The sequence below is a fragment of the Puma concolor genome, chromosome D3 (genome assembly GCF_028749965.1).
Source record: "Puma concolor isolate L17-30 chromosome D3, mPumCon1.1.hap2, whole genome shotgun sequence".
Classification (NCBI taxonomy): domain Eukaryota; kingdom Metazoa; phylum Chordata; class Mammalia; order Carnivora; family Felidae; genus Puma; species Puma concolor.
Genome location: NC_141678.1, coordinates 7375578 through 7390806, shown reverse-complemented (window position 1 = coordinate 7390806; position 15229 = coordinate 7375578). Strand labels below are relative to the sequence as shown.

At 41.2% G+C, this 15229-nt stretch overlaps 1 protein-coding gene across 17 annotated transcripts in view; it reads right to left on the bottom strand.

Annotated features, from left to right (window-relative positions):
• The window catches only part of CLIP1 (CAP-Gly domain containing linker protein 1), a 126749-nt gene that overhangs the window by 16069 nt on the left and 95451 nt on the right, over nt 1–15229 (bottom strand). For all 17 annotated transcript variants that reach the window (XR_015242194.1, XM_086681577.1, XM_086681576.1 and 14 more), the window contains one exon: nt 10706–10826. Coding sequence is in view for 16 of the 17 variants with exons in the window: in XM_086681577.1 (XP_086537703.1) it covers nt 10706–10826 (121 nt within the window). In the remaining variant the exon portion in view is untranslated. The remainder of the gene's footprint in view (nt 1–10705; nt 10827–15229) is intronic.

Below are 15229 nucleotides of genomic sequence, written 5' to 3'. Positions count from 1 at the left end.
AGCACCATTTCTGGATCTTATGGTAACAGTATGTCTAGTTTCGTAAGAAACTGCTGAACTGTCTTCCCAAAGCAGCTTTACCATTTTGCACTGCTACCAGCAACGAATCAGAGCTCCTGTTACTCTACAGTTTCACCAGCATTTGGTGTTGCCAAATGTTTTCGATTTGGGCCATCCTGATAGTTGTATCATATCATCTCATTGTTAATTCACAATTCCTTAATGGCGTATGATGTTGAGCAACTTATCAAATGCTATTTGCCATCTATGTATCTTCTTTGGTGGTGTGTCTATTCGGGACTTTTGTCCATTTTGTAATTGAGTTATTCATTTTCTTATTGTTGAGTTTTAAGAGTTCTTTGTATATTTTGAGTAACGGTCCTTCATCAGGAGTGTCTTTTGTAAATATTTTTCCCAAATCTGTGACTTACCTTCTCATTCTCTTTTCACATTGTCTTTAACAAAGCAAAGTTTTTAATTTCATTAAAGTCCAGCTTATCAATCCTTTTATGTGGATCATGCTTTTGGTGGTCTTGTACCTAAAAAGTCACCAGTGTACCCAAGGTCATTTAGGTTTTCCCTGATTTTATTTTCTAGGAGTTTTATAGCTGTGCATTTTACATTTAGGTCTATGATCCATTTCAACTTAATTTTCACAAAAGAGGTAGTACCTGTGTCTAGATTCACCTTTTTGCATGTGGACATCCACTTGTTCCAGCACTATCTGTTGAACAATCTTTGTTCCATTGTATTGCCTTTCCTCCTTTGTCAAAGATCAGTTGCCTATATTTATGTGAGTCTGTTTCTGAGCTCTGTATTCCATTGACCTATTTGTCTATACTAAGTCTTGAAATCAGGTAGTGTCAATCCTTCAACTTTGTTGTTCTTCAATACTGAGTTGGTTATTTGGGGTCTTTAACCTCTTCATATAAACTACAGAATCAGTTTGTCAATATCCACAAAAGAACTTGTTGGGATTTTGACTGGAATTGTGTTAAATCTATAGATCATGTTGGGAAGAGTCAATATCTTGACAGTATTGAGTATCTATCCATGAACAAAGGATATCTCCATTTATTTCATTCTTTTTTGATTTTGCTCATCACAGTTTTGTAGTTTTTCCTCAGATGCTGTCCATACATTATTAAACTTACCTAAGTATTTCATTTTGGGGAGTGCTTATGTAAATGGTATTAAGTTTTCAATTTCAAACTCCACTTGCTCATTGCTGATACATAATGACTGACTTTTGTCTATTAAACCTTGCATCCTGAAAACCTGTTGTAACCACATATATATATATGTATGTATATATAAATATATATGTATATGAATATATTTGTATCTTCTAATACACACACACATGGATAGGATGGTTCTTTGTCAAGAATGCTGTTGATTGTGCGGCCATTGGGCAGGGGACTGTGACTGAGCGAGGCCAATACGTATGAAGTAATTCTTTTTACACAGTGCCCACACATGTCAATTGGTCTCTAATTTTTATTCGTGGTTGCTTTCTTCCATTTTCTTTCCACTCTACCACCTCAAATTTTGTTAGACATCTTCTCTCTTTATATTTGTCTATGTTTTTTCTTTTTCTTTCCTTTTTTTCTTTTTACCTTGCAAATGTTTTAAACTTACACTCAATGATCAAAATTAACACCACCAATAAATGGGATAAAGCAACATCACATGACTCTTGGAAGGATACAACATCAATTATCTTCCTGCTAAAAATGTATAACCATCGTGATGAAACATCACAAACCCAAAATGAAGGATTTTATACCTCATCATTGGCCTGTTCTTTAAAAGAAAAAAGAGTCAAGTCATAAAATTTTGACTGAAAAAAGGCAGAAGCAGCATTCCAGATAAAGAAAATGAGAAGAGACTGAAGTCAGTGAATGAAATACATGATCCTGGGGGCACCTGGGTGGCTCAGTCGGTTAAGCGTCTGACTCTTGATTTCGGCTCAGGTCATGCATGATCTCACAGTTCTGTTCGTGAGTTCAAGCCCCATGTCGGGCTCCACGCTGGGTGTGGAGCCTGCTTGGGATTCTTTCTCTCTCCTGCTCTCTGCCCTTCCCCGACCTGTGCTCTCTCTTGCTTTAAAAATAAATATAGTTTTGAAAAAGAAAAGAAGGGGAAGGGAGGGGAAGGGAGAAAGAAATGCATGATCCTGGACTGGATACTGAACCAGAGATGGGGAAAAACTATAAAGGTCATTTACTGGGACAACTGCCTGAACAGGAAAATGGCCTGTACATTGAATACTAGTGTTAAAACTTCCTGAATTTGGTAACTGCACTTTGGTTAAGGTAAAAACAAGTCCTCAGAGAATTTGAGTATTCTGTGTTCTATTTTTATAATTTTTTTGCAAAGTTTGAAATAATTTCCAAATAAAGTTAAAACACAATTCTATTCCATACCTGTAGCTCCCTGAGCTGTTAGCTTAGTTGTCTACTTACTTGCATTTAGTGCTCACACCAGTACTAGTCCTTTTGCCACAATTTCTCTTTAGATAAGTCCTGTATTTTGATTCGTGGCCAGATTTTATCAGCAAGCAGCTACTTTTCAGAAGGATTCATAGATGCCATAGCTTCTGAGTTCTTTCATGATATTTTTTCAGATGTTTTTTGAAAACATCTACCTGTCCTTTCATCTGTGAATAATTGCCAGGATAGGACACTCCTGATCCTATTTTCTATCCCTCAGAACTCTGGGAACACTGTGGCACAGTTTTCTCGCATTCAATGTGGCTGCACTGGGTTGTGGGTTAGGTTTTTTTTTTTTTTTACCTTTTCATTTTATTGTTAGTATATTTTTTAAAAATACCTCCGTTTTCAGGAAAGGAGACCATTTCATTTTTTTAAATGTTTATTTATTTTTGAGAAAGAGACAGCACAAGCAGGGGAGGGAGAGAAACACACAGAATCCAAAGCAGGCTCCAGGCTCTGAGCTGTCAGCACAGAGCCAGATGAGGGGCTCAAACCCACAAACCGTGAGATCATGACCTAAGCTGAAGTCGAATGCTTAAGCAACTGAGCCACCTGGGTGCCACCGCCCTCTTTTTTTTTTTTTTTTTTTTTTTCTTACCTTTTTATAAGGAATATGCCTTTCCTGCCTGGGCATCTCAAGAATTATCTCTATATTCTCAAATTTCATTAATAACCAGTGTTATTTTTTTTTATGTCAATTGCTTTGGACCAATATCCTCCTCCACCACTACCACCTCCCTCACCCAAGATTCTCTAATTGAGTTTCCCTACATCCTACTATGTCCCTTTTTTTTTTTTTTTTTTTTTTATAAAGTTTATAGAGAGAAAGGGAGATAGAAACCCAAGCAGCCTGTGCATTGTCAGCACAGAGCCCGACACAGGGCTCAAACCCACGAACTGTGAGATCATGACCTGAGCTGAAACCAAGAGTCGGTCATTTAACCAACTGAGCCACCCAGGCGCCCCCCTACTGTCCTTCCTATATGTAGACTCAGTTCTTCACGCGGGGGGAATTTCCCTATTTTACCTCCTAACACTTTCTTTCTGAATTCTGTTGAATTCCCTCTTTCAGAGTTTTCAAAGTTGTTAATTATATTCATTCAGATGATCTCTGTCCTCCAAAGCTATCACCTTTCCTCTTATTCTTTAGTATCTCTGTTTCCCTCTTTGTTATAACCACCTCAAGCCTTCCCTCCAGATGTTTAGAAATGTTCATTAGGCTCTTCTCTGTTTCTGACTTCAGTCCCGACACGGTGCTGTTTTGGTCCTCACTTGTTTCCTTGACTTGTCACGTTCTCTGTTCCACTTGTGTCATCTCTTCTTTGAACACCCGCTTTATTTAAGTCACTGGCGTTTTTATAGAACACAAAGCAATATTCCACTCTGGGTAATGCTTTCTCGCGGCCTGAATTCCTCATTTCTTTGTATTCCTGTGTTCCTTTCTTTTCTTTTTTCTTCTTTCAGTACGATAGGCATTCAAGTGTTCATCTTACTGTGGGCAGCTCTACTGAGACCGTCTGTTTGCTCATATGTGATGCAAATTAATTTTCCCTGACACCCTTCCTATTTTATCTGAGACCTTTAATCTTCATCTCCAAGCTACCACGGAAAAATTTGGGCACTGCAGTCTATACATGTCTATAGCTGGAGGGCAAGGAGGGAGGGAGGGAGCACAGTGAAGGGGATATACAGCATCTGGGCTGGAGGTCTCTTCCATGGACTTTTCTTTTAGTGCCCCCTCTGAACAAAGGTAATCCTATTCCCACAGCAGTGTGTCCTCAGGCTTCAGTCTCAGGCAGACACAAAATTGTCTTTTTAACATCTAGTCTCATCTCTGTTGCCTTCCCTTCCCAAAGATGGGAAGGCAGCCTCATTTATGGCTGGAGGTGATTATGTGACACTATTACAGGGATAGGAGATTTCCTCTCCAAGCTGAAAGACAAAATCACGTAAAGAGAAGGCCTTTCTGCCCTTCCCCACTTTGGATTTCCCCTACTTCCTCCAGCAAAGTTTCACCAATGCCCTGTGACCATCTATGTGCAGTAAGGGTAGCAGAAAGAAGAGCAGAAAGGAAGAACAGGGTTCCCTGAGGACATTCCTGAGTAGAGGACTCACCTGGACTCCCCTCCTGTGGATTTATTATCATTTGAGAGGAACCCCCTCCTCCATATCCTTTTACTTAAGCCACTCTGTTGACTAGACTCACTATGGAAAATGACGCCCAGCAATTCTTCCTGCCTCTGGTAAAATTCTGAGATGGTCAAAGAGAACTTCTAGCCTCAAAGATTGTTCTGTGACTGTTCGGACTATTCACCTCTTCCATCTAATTTTCCCTAAACTGGACTGGGCACAAGGATGGAGAGAAGCAGAATAAAAATTCTCAGGATTTTGCTACACATTTTCTTTTCTCTTACCACTGGGAACAGTGTCAACAGAGTCAAACCACCATCTTGTTTCTTTTCTTGGTTGCCAAATTTTAATGTTTACTGAAAGCATGAAGCCGATTGGCTTTGCTGGAGAGATTTTCCTGGAGACATTTTTTAATAGAAGAGTGTGTTCACTTCATTAGGTATCGAAGGAGAAAGATTCTGTGATCAGCTTCACTCAGCCCTACTTGCCCAGAAGTATCCGGAGACCAGATTAAAATTACGATGGCTAATAACCAGTTTTCCACTGGCTGGCTCAGTCAGTAGAACATGTGACTCTTGGTCTTGGGTTGTGAGTTAGAGCCCCACATTGGGCAGGAGAGAAGAAAAGAAAGAAAGAAAGAAAGGAAGGAAGGAAGGAAGAAAGGAAGAAAGGAAGAAAGAAAAGAAAAAGAATGCATTCCTTTTCTATACATTCATGTCTGCAAGTTCAGGCCTATTTAACATTTGCAGGCTATTAGTCATAAATCAATCTCAACGGTAACCTCAAATTTTGGAGACTGCATTTGTTGTAACCTTTGTCAGAAGTGTTGATAAAATACAGTTATTGAGGCATCTAATCCCTGTCCTGTATCAACAAACTGTAATCTCATTTTGCAAATAACTGGGAAGGGAAGTGGGGAGAGAAATCAGCACTGTTCCCATAGTGACAGCTCAGTGTATCTGCAGTCCTTACAAGGGGGAATACGTGTGAGGTTTGGAAATGATAAATCAGACATTTCAAAAGTTACTACTTAAGGTGACTATTTCTATAGAAGAGCTCACATCACTGTAATTATTTTTAGTATTCTCTATGAAAGGAAATAATGCTCTGTATAGTTTCCATTAATCTTGAATCTCCCAGACCCTGCCTGATTTTGCGCTGATTTTCCTCTATCCACACAGGGCAAATGCCCCACTCGTCACATTTCCGGCAACCACAACTCTCTATAACAAAGCTATGAAACTCGAAGTAAATGAAATAATGTTAAAAAAAAAAAAAAAAAAAAAAAGGCAGTCAAGGTTTCTGCATCCTGAGGCCCCACTAAAAGCGAGGCATGCATTTAATCACTCATTTGTTCATTCGAACCTATACAGCATGCCCTGTGATTCCCACCATCTCACAGCCTGTGTGGAGACACAACATGGCATTCTCAGCATGACAGAGTCCTGGACAGCAGCCGCCCCCGAGGCTAGAGGATGGGCCTAACAATGAGGAGACGTTTACCACATGGGGACAGAAAAAATGTAAATGCGGACCTGCATATGGCAACTGACCAGGGATGGCAGGACAAACATGAGCCAAGAGGGTGGAAGATGTCAAAGGAGGAAAGTCAAGAATGTAGGTGGAGACGCCAAATGTTCAGAAAGGATGGAAAGGAAGCCACGCACTTGTGCTGTCACTAGGTAAGTGATGACTCAGGTGAGAGTCACTTCAGTGGTGCACTGGCGGTGGCGAAAAGCAGACAGCAGGGGATTGCGAAGAAAATGGGGGGTGAAATTGAAGGCAGAAAATATTACTCTTTTTAAAAGTCTGGAAGTAAAGAAAAGAAGACAGGACTGTAAGTATGACCAGTGTGGCAAGATTTAGAAGAGCTTTTAAGGAAGTGAGAAGGATTTCCCCACCCACTAAAGATACCAAGTGGCAATAAGACATAGTGGCCATAGGCAGGGAGGCAGACAGGCATCAGCAGGGACAGGCGACCATTTGGATGGAGAAAGGAGACCCGAAACACCTGAAGCAGAGGCAGAAACAACATGAGGGGTACGCATTCAATAAAATTCCATTCAGCCAAGAGGCAAGCAAGCACTCACGCCTGCTACAACACGGATGGGCCCCGACGGCACGACACTGAGTGAGAGAAGTGAGAGAAGTCATGTGTTTTATCATTCCTCTTGTATGAAACATCCAGAACAAGCTAATCCATAGAGACAGAAAATAGATGAGTGGTCGCCAGGGGCTGGGAGGCAGGAAGAAATGGGAAGTGAGCGCTTAAACAAGTATGGGGTTTCCTTTCAGGGTGATGAAAATGTTCTGGAACTGGACAGAGGTAATGACCACACTGCACTGTGAATGTCCCAAATACCATTGAATTGTACACTGTAAGATGGTTCCAACAGATTTTATGTTACGTGTATTTTCACTCACACACACACACACACACACACACACACACACACACACACACACACACCCCTGAAGCAGCATGAAACTAGTCAGCCCTCAGGCATCAAAGCGAAGGTGGAAGCAGTCAACGGCAGTTATATAATTACAACAATCTTCATAATCGTCAGTTATCAAGAAGAAGTAGGTTATGTTAACTACTAGAGTGAACACTAGGAAATTGCAAAATGAAAGCAATTGCATATGTTTCAATCTAATATACTCTCTTTTCAAAGACAAGGCACTCTGTGACAGTCTCTAAAGATTTCTGTCACTGTTGATGCCAGATAAATCATGCCTCTTACAATCCCAGCTGACCCTGGTTTTTGCTCCCCTCCCCCCACAAAAGTAGTCTCCCACTTGGGAAAGGCGGCTTACACAATTTTCCTTTGGAAAGGAGAATGTCTGGTAGGGAGAGCAGACAAAAAAGAATGCACACGTGTGGGTCTGTTTCTGGATTTGCCAGCTCTGTTCCAGAGGACTATCAACAAATAGATGAGTCCTTCCAATTACTGAAATACTTCTTCACGGGGGCACACGATACCCACTCGTCAATCAAGTCCAATGAGAATTTCTACCTAAGAGTGGAAACTGACATCACTGCCCAACTTTGACCAACCAGTGCTGCTCATGACTAACCCTCTTAATTTCACAAATTTTCTACATCTTTTTAATTGATAAAAAGAATATTCTACAATACCACTGCCACGGGAGGCAGGGATTCTTTTATTTTGATAAATCACCTCACATCCAATTGACAAACAGGAAATCAAATAGTCCCCATAGTGAAGGGGGCTTCTCAAGGAAGTAAAAATCCTTAGCAAATCATCCCAGTGAGATGCCTAAGATGGAGAACAGATTCTGGGGTGTCTTGGGCTTTTAAGCAAAATAAATACTTGAGGCAGGAAAAAAAAATACCAACACATCGAGAGGGCATTTCTATAGCATTGTTTGACCCCATCCACCCACACCAATCCTAGCTCACAAGTTTTTCTTTCTTTTTTTTTAATCTTAATTATCAAGTAGAAATAAGCTTTATGCTCAGTATAGAAGTACGGAAATAGGCCTCCAAATTAGTCTGAAAGGAGTACAGGTCTCAGCTCCACCGCCTAGCTGTGTGTCCTTAGCAAGTTGGTCCACTTTTGAGTGTCAGCTGGTCTACAAAATAATAGCCTTCCTGTCTCAGAGGCATGTTGTGACGATTCTGTGAAACATGCAAGACCATCAGCTTGGTACATGTTTGGTGAATTATGATGCTACTTAATAAAGGACTCAGGAAGAACCCAGGTCCTAGGTCAGTGTTTACCCATCCCCTGTCAACTTCACCTCCACTGTCTTAATCCTAGAATGAAACACTCAATGTTTCTGTAGTATGACAATGAAAATTCTTTCTAAGAATTCCTTTTTTTTTTCTAAAACCAAGGTTTCTGCCAAACAAGGTGGCTCTGGAGTATATTTCTAAACATAGCTGATCAATAGTTTGGCTTGACTACAGTAAGTAATAATGTGAAATGTGTGATTTTACAGAAGTAAGCAGTACTCCAGATTTGTGGAGATTATACAGTAAGAATAGAGCTGATGAATTAATCAGTCTTCTGTAGACTAAGGTTGTTTCTAAATCATTTTAAATGGGTGGTTCTCTCCAGTCTTTTGAAATAAACACACATAGACACTACATATATACTTTTATTTATTTCAAGGGAAGAATTACCCATAATCTTCCTTGATAATCATTATCATGGTCAACGGGCTCTACCATTGAAGCCTATTATTTAGTTCATACCCACTTATCTCTCTCTTCTGAGTAAAGCACAGAACTATGAAGGGCCTAACAATCTGTCCTTTAAAGGGAAGTCACTTTTCTTAGTTGTTTCTTGCACGTGCTTTTCTGTAACACCCTTCAAAGTCACTGACTTTCAAATTTCTAGTGGCAAAACCTTTTCAAAAGGAAGGCAATTCAAATGCCAACATGCAGAAGAGAAGAACACGGGTGAGGGAGCCCGGCAGAGCCCTGGCCAAGGTAGCAAGATGCCTCCTCCCACTGTTTTCCCTACAGAGACACACAAGCAAGAAACGCAGTCAACAGTCCAGTCAAGGGCACAACATGAGACGCGAGGAGGATCTCTCTGTGCTCCTCCCATGTATGGAATCCACTCTCTCTACCGGAGATGTTCCATGAGGTCAAACGAGATGCACCTCTCAGAGACCCTGCTCTTGCAAGAACTTACAGACACAGTGATGACAGAGCAGCTGCCCAATGTTTTAGACGCTCTAGTTTGTGCCAGGAAAAAGAGGACCTCATCTGGTCAAAGGGCTTCTATTTTTCATGAACTCCAGTTTCTCACATACTGACTAAAGGAGAGGGCACTGACCCTATTTAAGTCAATCCACTTTGATCCTTTTCCTGACCCAAATCAGAAGATGGCGAACATTTCTTGACTATAAGCTGAATGAGGATGAGCAAATTACTATCTTCATGTCCCTGCTTCCTCTTTGACAAGCGGAAATAATGGCAGTGCCATCGCCTAGAGTTATTGTAAAGACTGAGATGACAGTTATCATTCATTTGTGCTTGTCGCATAGTAAGAGCCAATAAACATGAACTAGTATCACCAAAAGCATCATCATCATCATCCTGGAGTTTGGAGAGATGTGGCATTCCTTTTGTGAAGTAAGAAAACTGTGGAAAGCTGTAACAAAGACTTTAAAGTCTGAAATCAACTCTCCAAAAAGTGCTTTCGCCACAAACTGCCATGTCAATGGGTACTCAATACAATTACCCCAGATTACTCCATCCCAAGTGAGAAGGAATCTTTGCCAAGTATTCCTGGGGGAAAAAATTGTCTTGAAGTGTAAACCATGAATTGATGACCACATGGTAAAATTCTCTTAAAAATATCATTTAAAGCTTCTGCTGAGGCCAGATAGGACTACCATTTAGCACTTTGATTCAACTACTAAAGAATAAAAAGAAGGATATGTCATTCTTTAAAATCAGTTTTGTTTCAGTGCTTAATAAACTTATCAGAAATCTCTCTGATTTAAGTACGGAAGCAAATGGGTTATGGTTGGCTTACGGCTCATTCCGGGTGTAACGCAAATCACATTCAACGCACACAAGTGCACACACATACACAGTTCCATTAGGAAATGCTTTAAAAAAATTTTTTTAAAGAAAAGCAGAGTTCTATTTAAAAACAGCTGCCAACCCCCACACCAAATCCATATTCTGAGAATTTGCTTCCTTCAAACAAATTCTGATGAAAAAAAAAAAGAACCTTAAGAGGAAAGTAATTTTGAAATCCAGGCAATAGTAGGGAGAAGATATTGTTCCTTTCCATTGAAACGCATTGCCATGAGGTGGTCTAATAAAGGTCTTATTTTCTAGTTGCTCAAGTTCCCAGTGTTGCTACTTTTTTTTTTTCCATAAGCATCTGTCAACTCCTCCCCTAAGTCCTACAGCAGCACACTTGAAAAGCAAGGAGACCTACCACACAGACAAGTTGAAATCCCATTTGGAAGGACCCGACCACATCGAGCACCTCTCTGAGGGGCCTCCAAGTGCCCTGCCAACAGCAGCAGACAGGAGCACGGAGAGCAAGGTACGCCCCCCTGCACCCCCCTCCAGGCCCACTGACCTTCTGATGACCCGTGACTTCGTCCCTGCTTCTCCCCAGCTCCTCAGCAAGTTTCACGTTCTCTTCTTGCAATGCTGAAAGCTGCTGGGACTTCTGAGCTGCTGCCTGCTTGAGGGTTTCTCTGCAAGGACAGTGAGTGCAGGGTTACCATAGAAACAAGACAGGCAAGGAAACTGTGGGAGACGACCGGCTTCACAGCACTGAGGAAAATATATCTGGGTCACGTGCCTGATAGGATCTATAATAACAGGAGGCAGTGGTATCTACGTGCAGGAGAGGCTAAATGGCTTTAACCTCTCAGGAGGCGGACTGCCACCCACAATTATTACATTATTTTTTAAAACCTAATAAACACGATATCCACCCTTTCTCCACCCACACTTACCCACTTCTGAACACTCCCCATCCAAAAATCCATGCTACCATAAAATAAATGACAAATGAAATGGTCAGTCCTCTGGTCTTTAGGGCTATTTCCATTAGAAAATTATGCTCAAACCCAGTATGTTGATAAAGTGATTTACTTTGCTGCCAAGGCACTCTGTACTGACTGCACAAATCGGTAATGTGTTTTTTTTCTGGCAGAAATAAAAATCTAATGGTCCCATTTGCCGGTATGTCGGTATCTGTCAGAGTCAAGTACTGTCGTGAATCTGAGTATTTTTAGGACAACTCGAGGTGAAATGCCTAAAGGAAATGCGGTTTTCCAATTACATAACAGGTGGTTCACTTTGATTGTATTCTTTCCACAATGCTAATTTGTAATTAAAAGAATCAAATAAAAATATAGCCTGTTAACCTCTATCATGAATATCAGCATATGAAATGTGAACAAGGTAAGTATATTAAACATCTTCCCAATATTAAAATTATCCAAAATACACAAATCAAATTATTATCCTTTATATGTGGGTATTAAAAATCTTTTATTTGATCACTGGATTTTAGTTTTCTGTCATAGAGGGTTTTGATGCCACTGTGAATTTTAAGTCTGTGCTGGCTAAACTCCATTTAGGGAGCTGTCATACGTGGCTGAATCCTGAACCAAGTCATCTGGGTATGAATCCATCTGCTGATAGAGGAACACATCTATTTTTAACTTCAATTGTCTAATGTGTGGCAATGCCTGGCATCTCCAGTTTTTTGAGTTTTAGTTCTCCATCCACCTATAATATGCATATTGGGGTAAGATTTAGGGGAATAAACCTACACAAAAATTTTCCTAGCACATTAAATTAAATGAGGTGTTTCACTGAGATGTCTATTTAGCAAGTGAGGAAAAAATGGAGAAGGAATTTTAGCCTCAGGTCATACAAAAGCTAAGAGGGTTGATTCTAATTATGGATCAACACACACACACACACACACACACACACACACACACACACACACACACACACACACTCTACAGCTCAAGTTCATCTTCTGGCAAAAGTCCATCAATTCCTGACAAATCTGAAGTTTTTACTTAGGATGAAATCATCTGAGGTCAAATCTTTTATTCCTAGGAGGTCACTGCCTTCCTCAGGGGCTGTTTGGTCTCAGCATCTTGATGGCCTGTCAATGAGAAGTATGTAATCCTACTGTGTGTCTTAAAGATGTGCATCTTGTAATGGCTTTTGGAATCCTTGGTTGCTATTAAGAGCCCACAGTAAAGAAAATTAAAATAAGGAATCAAAGAAATTTCAAAATGTCTTAAAGCAGTGATCTGTAAAAGCAACATTCAATGTGTTAAGATCTATAAAAATGTTTTCACAAATATTTATTTTCTCATTTAATCCTCAAAAGCCAAGGAAGCTAATGTTATTATTTGTATTTTAAAGATGAGAAAACTGAAGCTCAGGGAAGTGAGAGATTTTTCTCCAAATCGTAAAGCCAGGAAGTTGTAGAAGCAAGAGAACCGGAGTTAAAACTGGCAGACAGACCTCTGCTCTAATTCCAACACAGAAATACCTTCCCGTTTTTCTTTTTTTTTTTTTTTTATTAAAAAAAAAATTTTTTTTTTTCAACGTTTATTTATTTTTGGGACAGAGAGAGACAGAGCATGAACGGGGGAGGGGCAGAGAGAGAGGGAGACACAGAATCGGAAACAGGCTCCAGGCTCTGAGCCATCAGCCCAGAGCCCGACGTGGGGCTCGAACTCACGGACCGTGAGATCCTGACCTGGCTGAAGTCGGACGCTTAACCGACTGCGCCACCCAGGCGCCCCCCCCCCGTTTTCCTTTAAAGCATAGTGGGTACAGAAAGGAGGCTCTAATAGCCCAACTTCCGGAAGTACTCCAGAGAATAAGTCCAAAAATACCTCCAAGTATTTCTAACAATTTTTTTAAGCTGCTTTTTTTTTCTACACGACAGAAGACTATCCCAGTTTTAATCTGAGAGGCAAGATACATATTGTTAACATTGACTGCATTGCAAACATTCTACTTACAAGTCTGTTATCAATCAATTAACTGCCATGCTAAGTCTATTCTATATTCTAGATTTATTACTGTGCCAGGTGAGTAAAGACAAAAATTAAGCCGCTTCTATCATTTTCCCTAACATCCGAAATTACACTCTGAGAAACCATTTTGTTCTCTCTGTCCACCTGAAAATAGGAGCTGGCTAACCAAGAGTTTTCCTAAAACCAGTCTAGTAAATGGCACAGAGGAAAAGGAGTATTTAGCTACAAGCGCCGGGTTGCCAGAGCCAGGGGCAATATTCCACAGGACGTAGTTCTGATGAGAACTCCAGGGCCTACATTGGTGTCCATTTTCCTCCAGGAATCAAAGTCCTATCTAAGGTGCGGGGAAATACCAGGAAAGTTCTAAAGAACACAAAGCACCCCAGATACATGCTGGGAAATAATCAGCTGCTCATTCTCTAGCTTTGAGCGCTGAGGAACAGTAAAATAACTGCTTTTTTTTTTTTTTTTTTTTTTTTTTTTTTTTGAGAAGCGCCATTCCCATTACATAGTACACTTATTTTAGTGGTCCTTGAAACGTGGCCACGTCTACAGCAGGGAACAACGAGTCACCGGGGGCAGGGGCTCTTCCAACCTACTCCTCCTACTCCCTCTACCAGCTTCTGATGCCTGTCACTGCTGTGTCCTACTGGTCCTTCCTCCTGCTAAGAACCCCAGCCACCGCGTGCCAGGTTACTGACAAGAGATGCAGTCCCCTCAGTCCTGGTAGGCCAGATAAAAAGGCGGAGAATCAAAAGCAGCCCAGGCTGTCTGCTGGGTGGTCCTGGTTCCTCCTCACCCCACCCCAACTACACCCTCAGGGATCAGAGATCTGGGAAAAATGGTTCTAGGGAAGAGGACAGGCCATGGTTAGAGGAGCAGCAGCAGAAGCCTCAGTCTTTTGCTCATGATCCTTCGTGTCCAGAGTTAGGAGGCTAAGATTTTATTATTCCATGGAATCATTTGAAGAAGGGCAAAAAATGATCTCTTAACGGACATAAAACCACCCCATACTAACTGGAGGTGGGTGACATGACACAGACTCAGTGAGGATGGTGAACACTTCAATACTAGACCAATGCAATGACCATCACGAGAGACTCCAAGTAGGCCTGCAGGAAAGCGAAGTTTTATGTAAATCCCAAGAGCTGTCTTGGCTCAGTCCACACCGGCCCTGCCCCTCCCTTACCTAGTACAGCCCAGAGAGCTCAGAGGTGGGATTATGGCAGTGGGAGGTTGCTTAGGGAATCTTCTCCTGCTGCTCAGATCCTCCCTCACCAGCTGCCCGTGTGACACAAATGAACTAAAGTCAACAGTGCTCCCAAAGCGCCAGGGCAGCACAATGACGTGTGTCACAGGGGAATGTCCCAAACCAGATCTGCAGCCACCCTCTTGGAACTGACGATGACTTTGTTTCCCATCACAGGGACCTTTATCTGTGTGATTTGGCTTGCGAAGGCCAAGAAGCTCAAGCCCATCCTGATGGCCACAATCACAACTGTCGACTGATCAATCTGTGCAGGTGAACAGAATTTTGGGGAACTGCTGAATCACTGTCTAGAGAAGGATCATTAAAACTAAGACTGAGTATGGAAGTTCTGAATCACTATATTGTACACCTGAAACTAATCTTACACTGTATGTTTACTAACTGGAATATAAACAAAAACTTTAAAAAAACACACAAAAAACTAAGACTGAGGAAGGGATTAATCAAGCACTGCCTAAGTTGCTCAGATGAGATTCCTTCTGGAGGATTTTACCAACTCTCAGAAGAACCCGACCATGTACCAGTTTAGTCCCAAGCTTGATCAACAAATCGTACTGAGGATGGAGACTTGGAACTGATGCTTTTGTTTCTGTTTGAAGCTAATCTCTTTGTTCGATCAGAAGGGGGGGATAAATAATACAAACCCTTAAAGGGCAGGGACCATATAAATCCATCTTCTTATCCTTCCTAGCACAGAAGACACACTCCAATATTCACTGGATTAACTGCCTCTACATTTCCAGGTTCACACAGTTGATATAGAGTGTAGCTCTGAGAACCGAAGAGCAACATGGAATCTACACCGAAA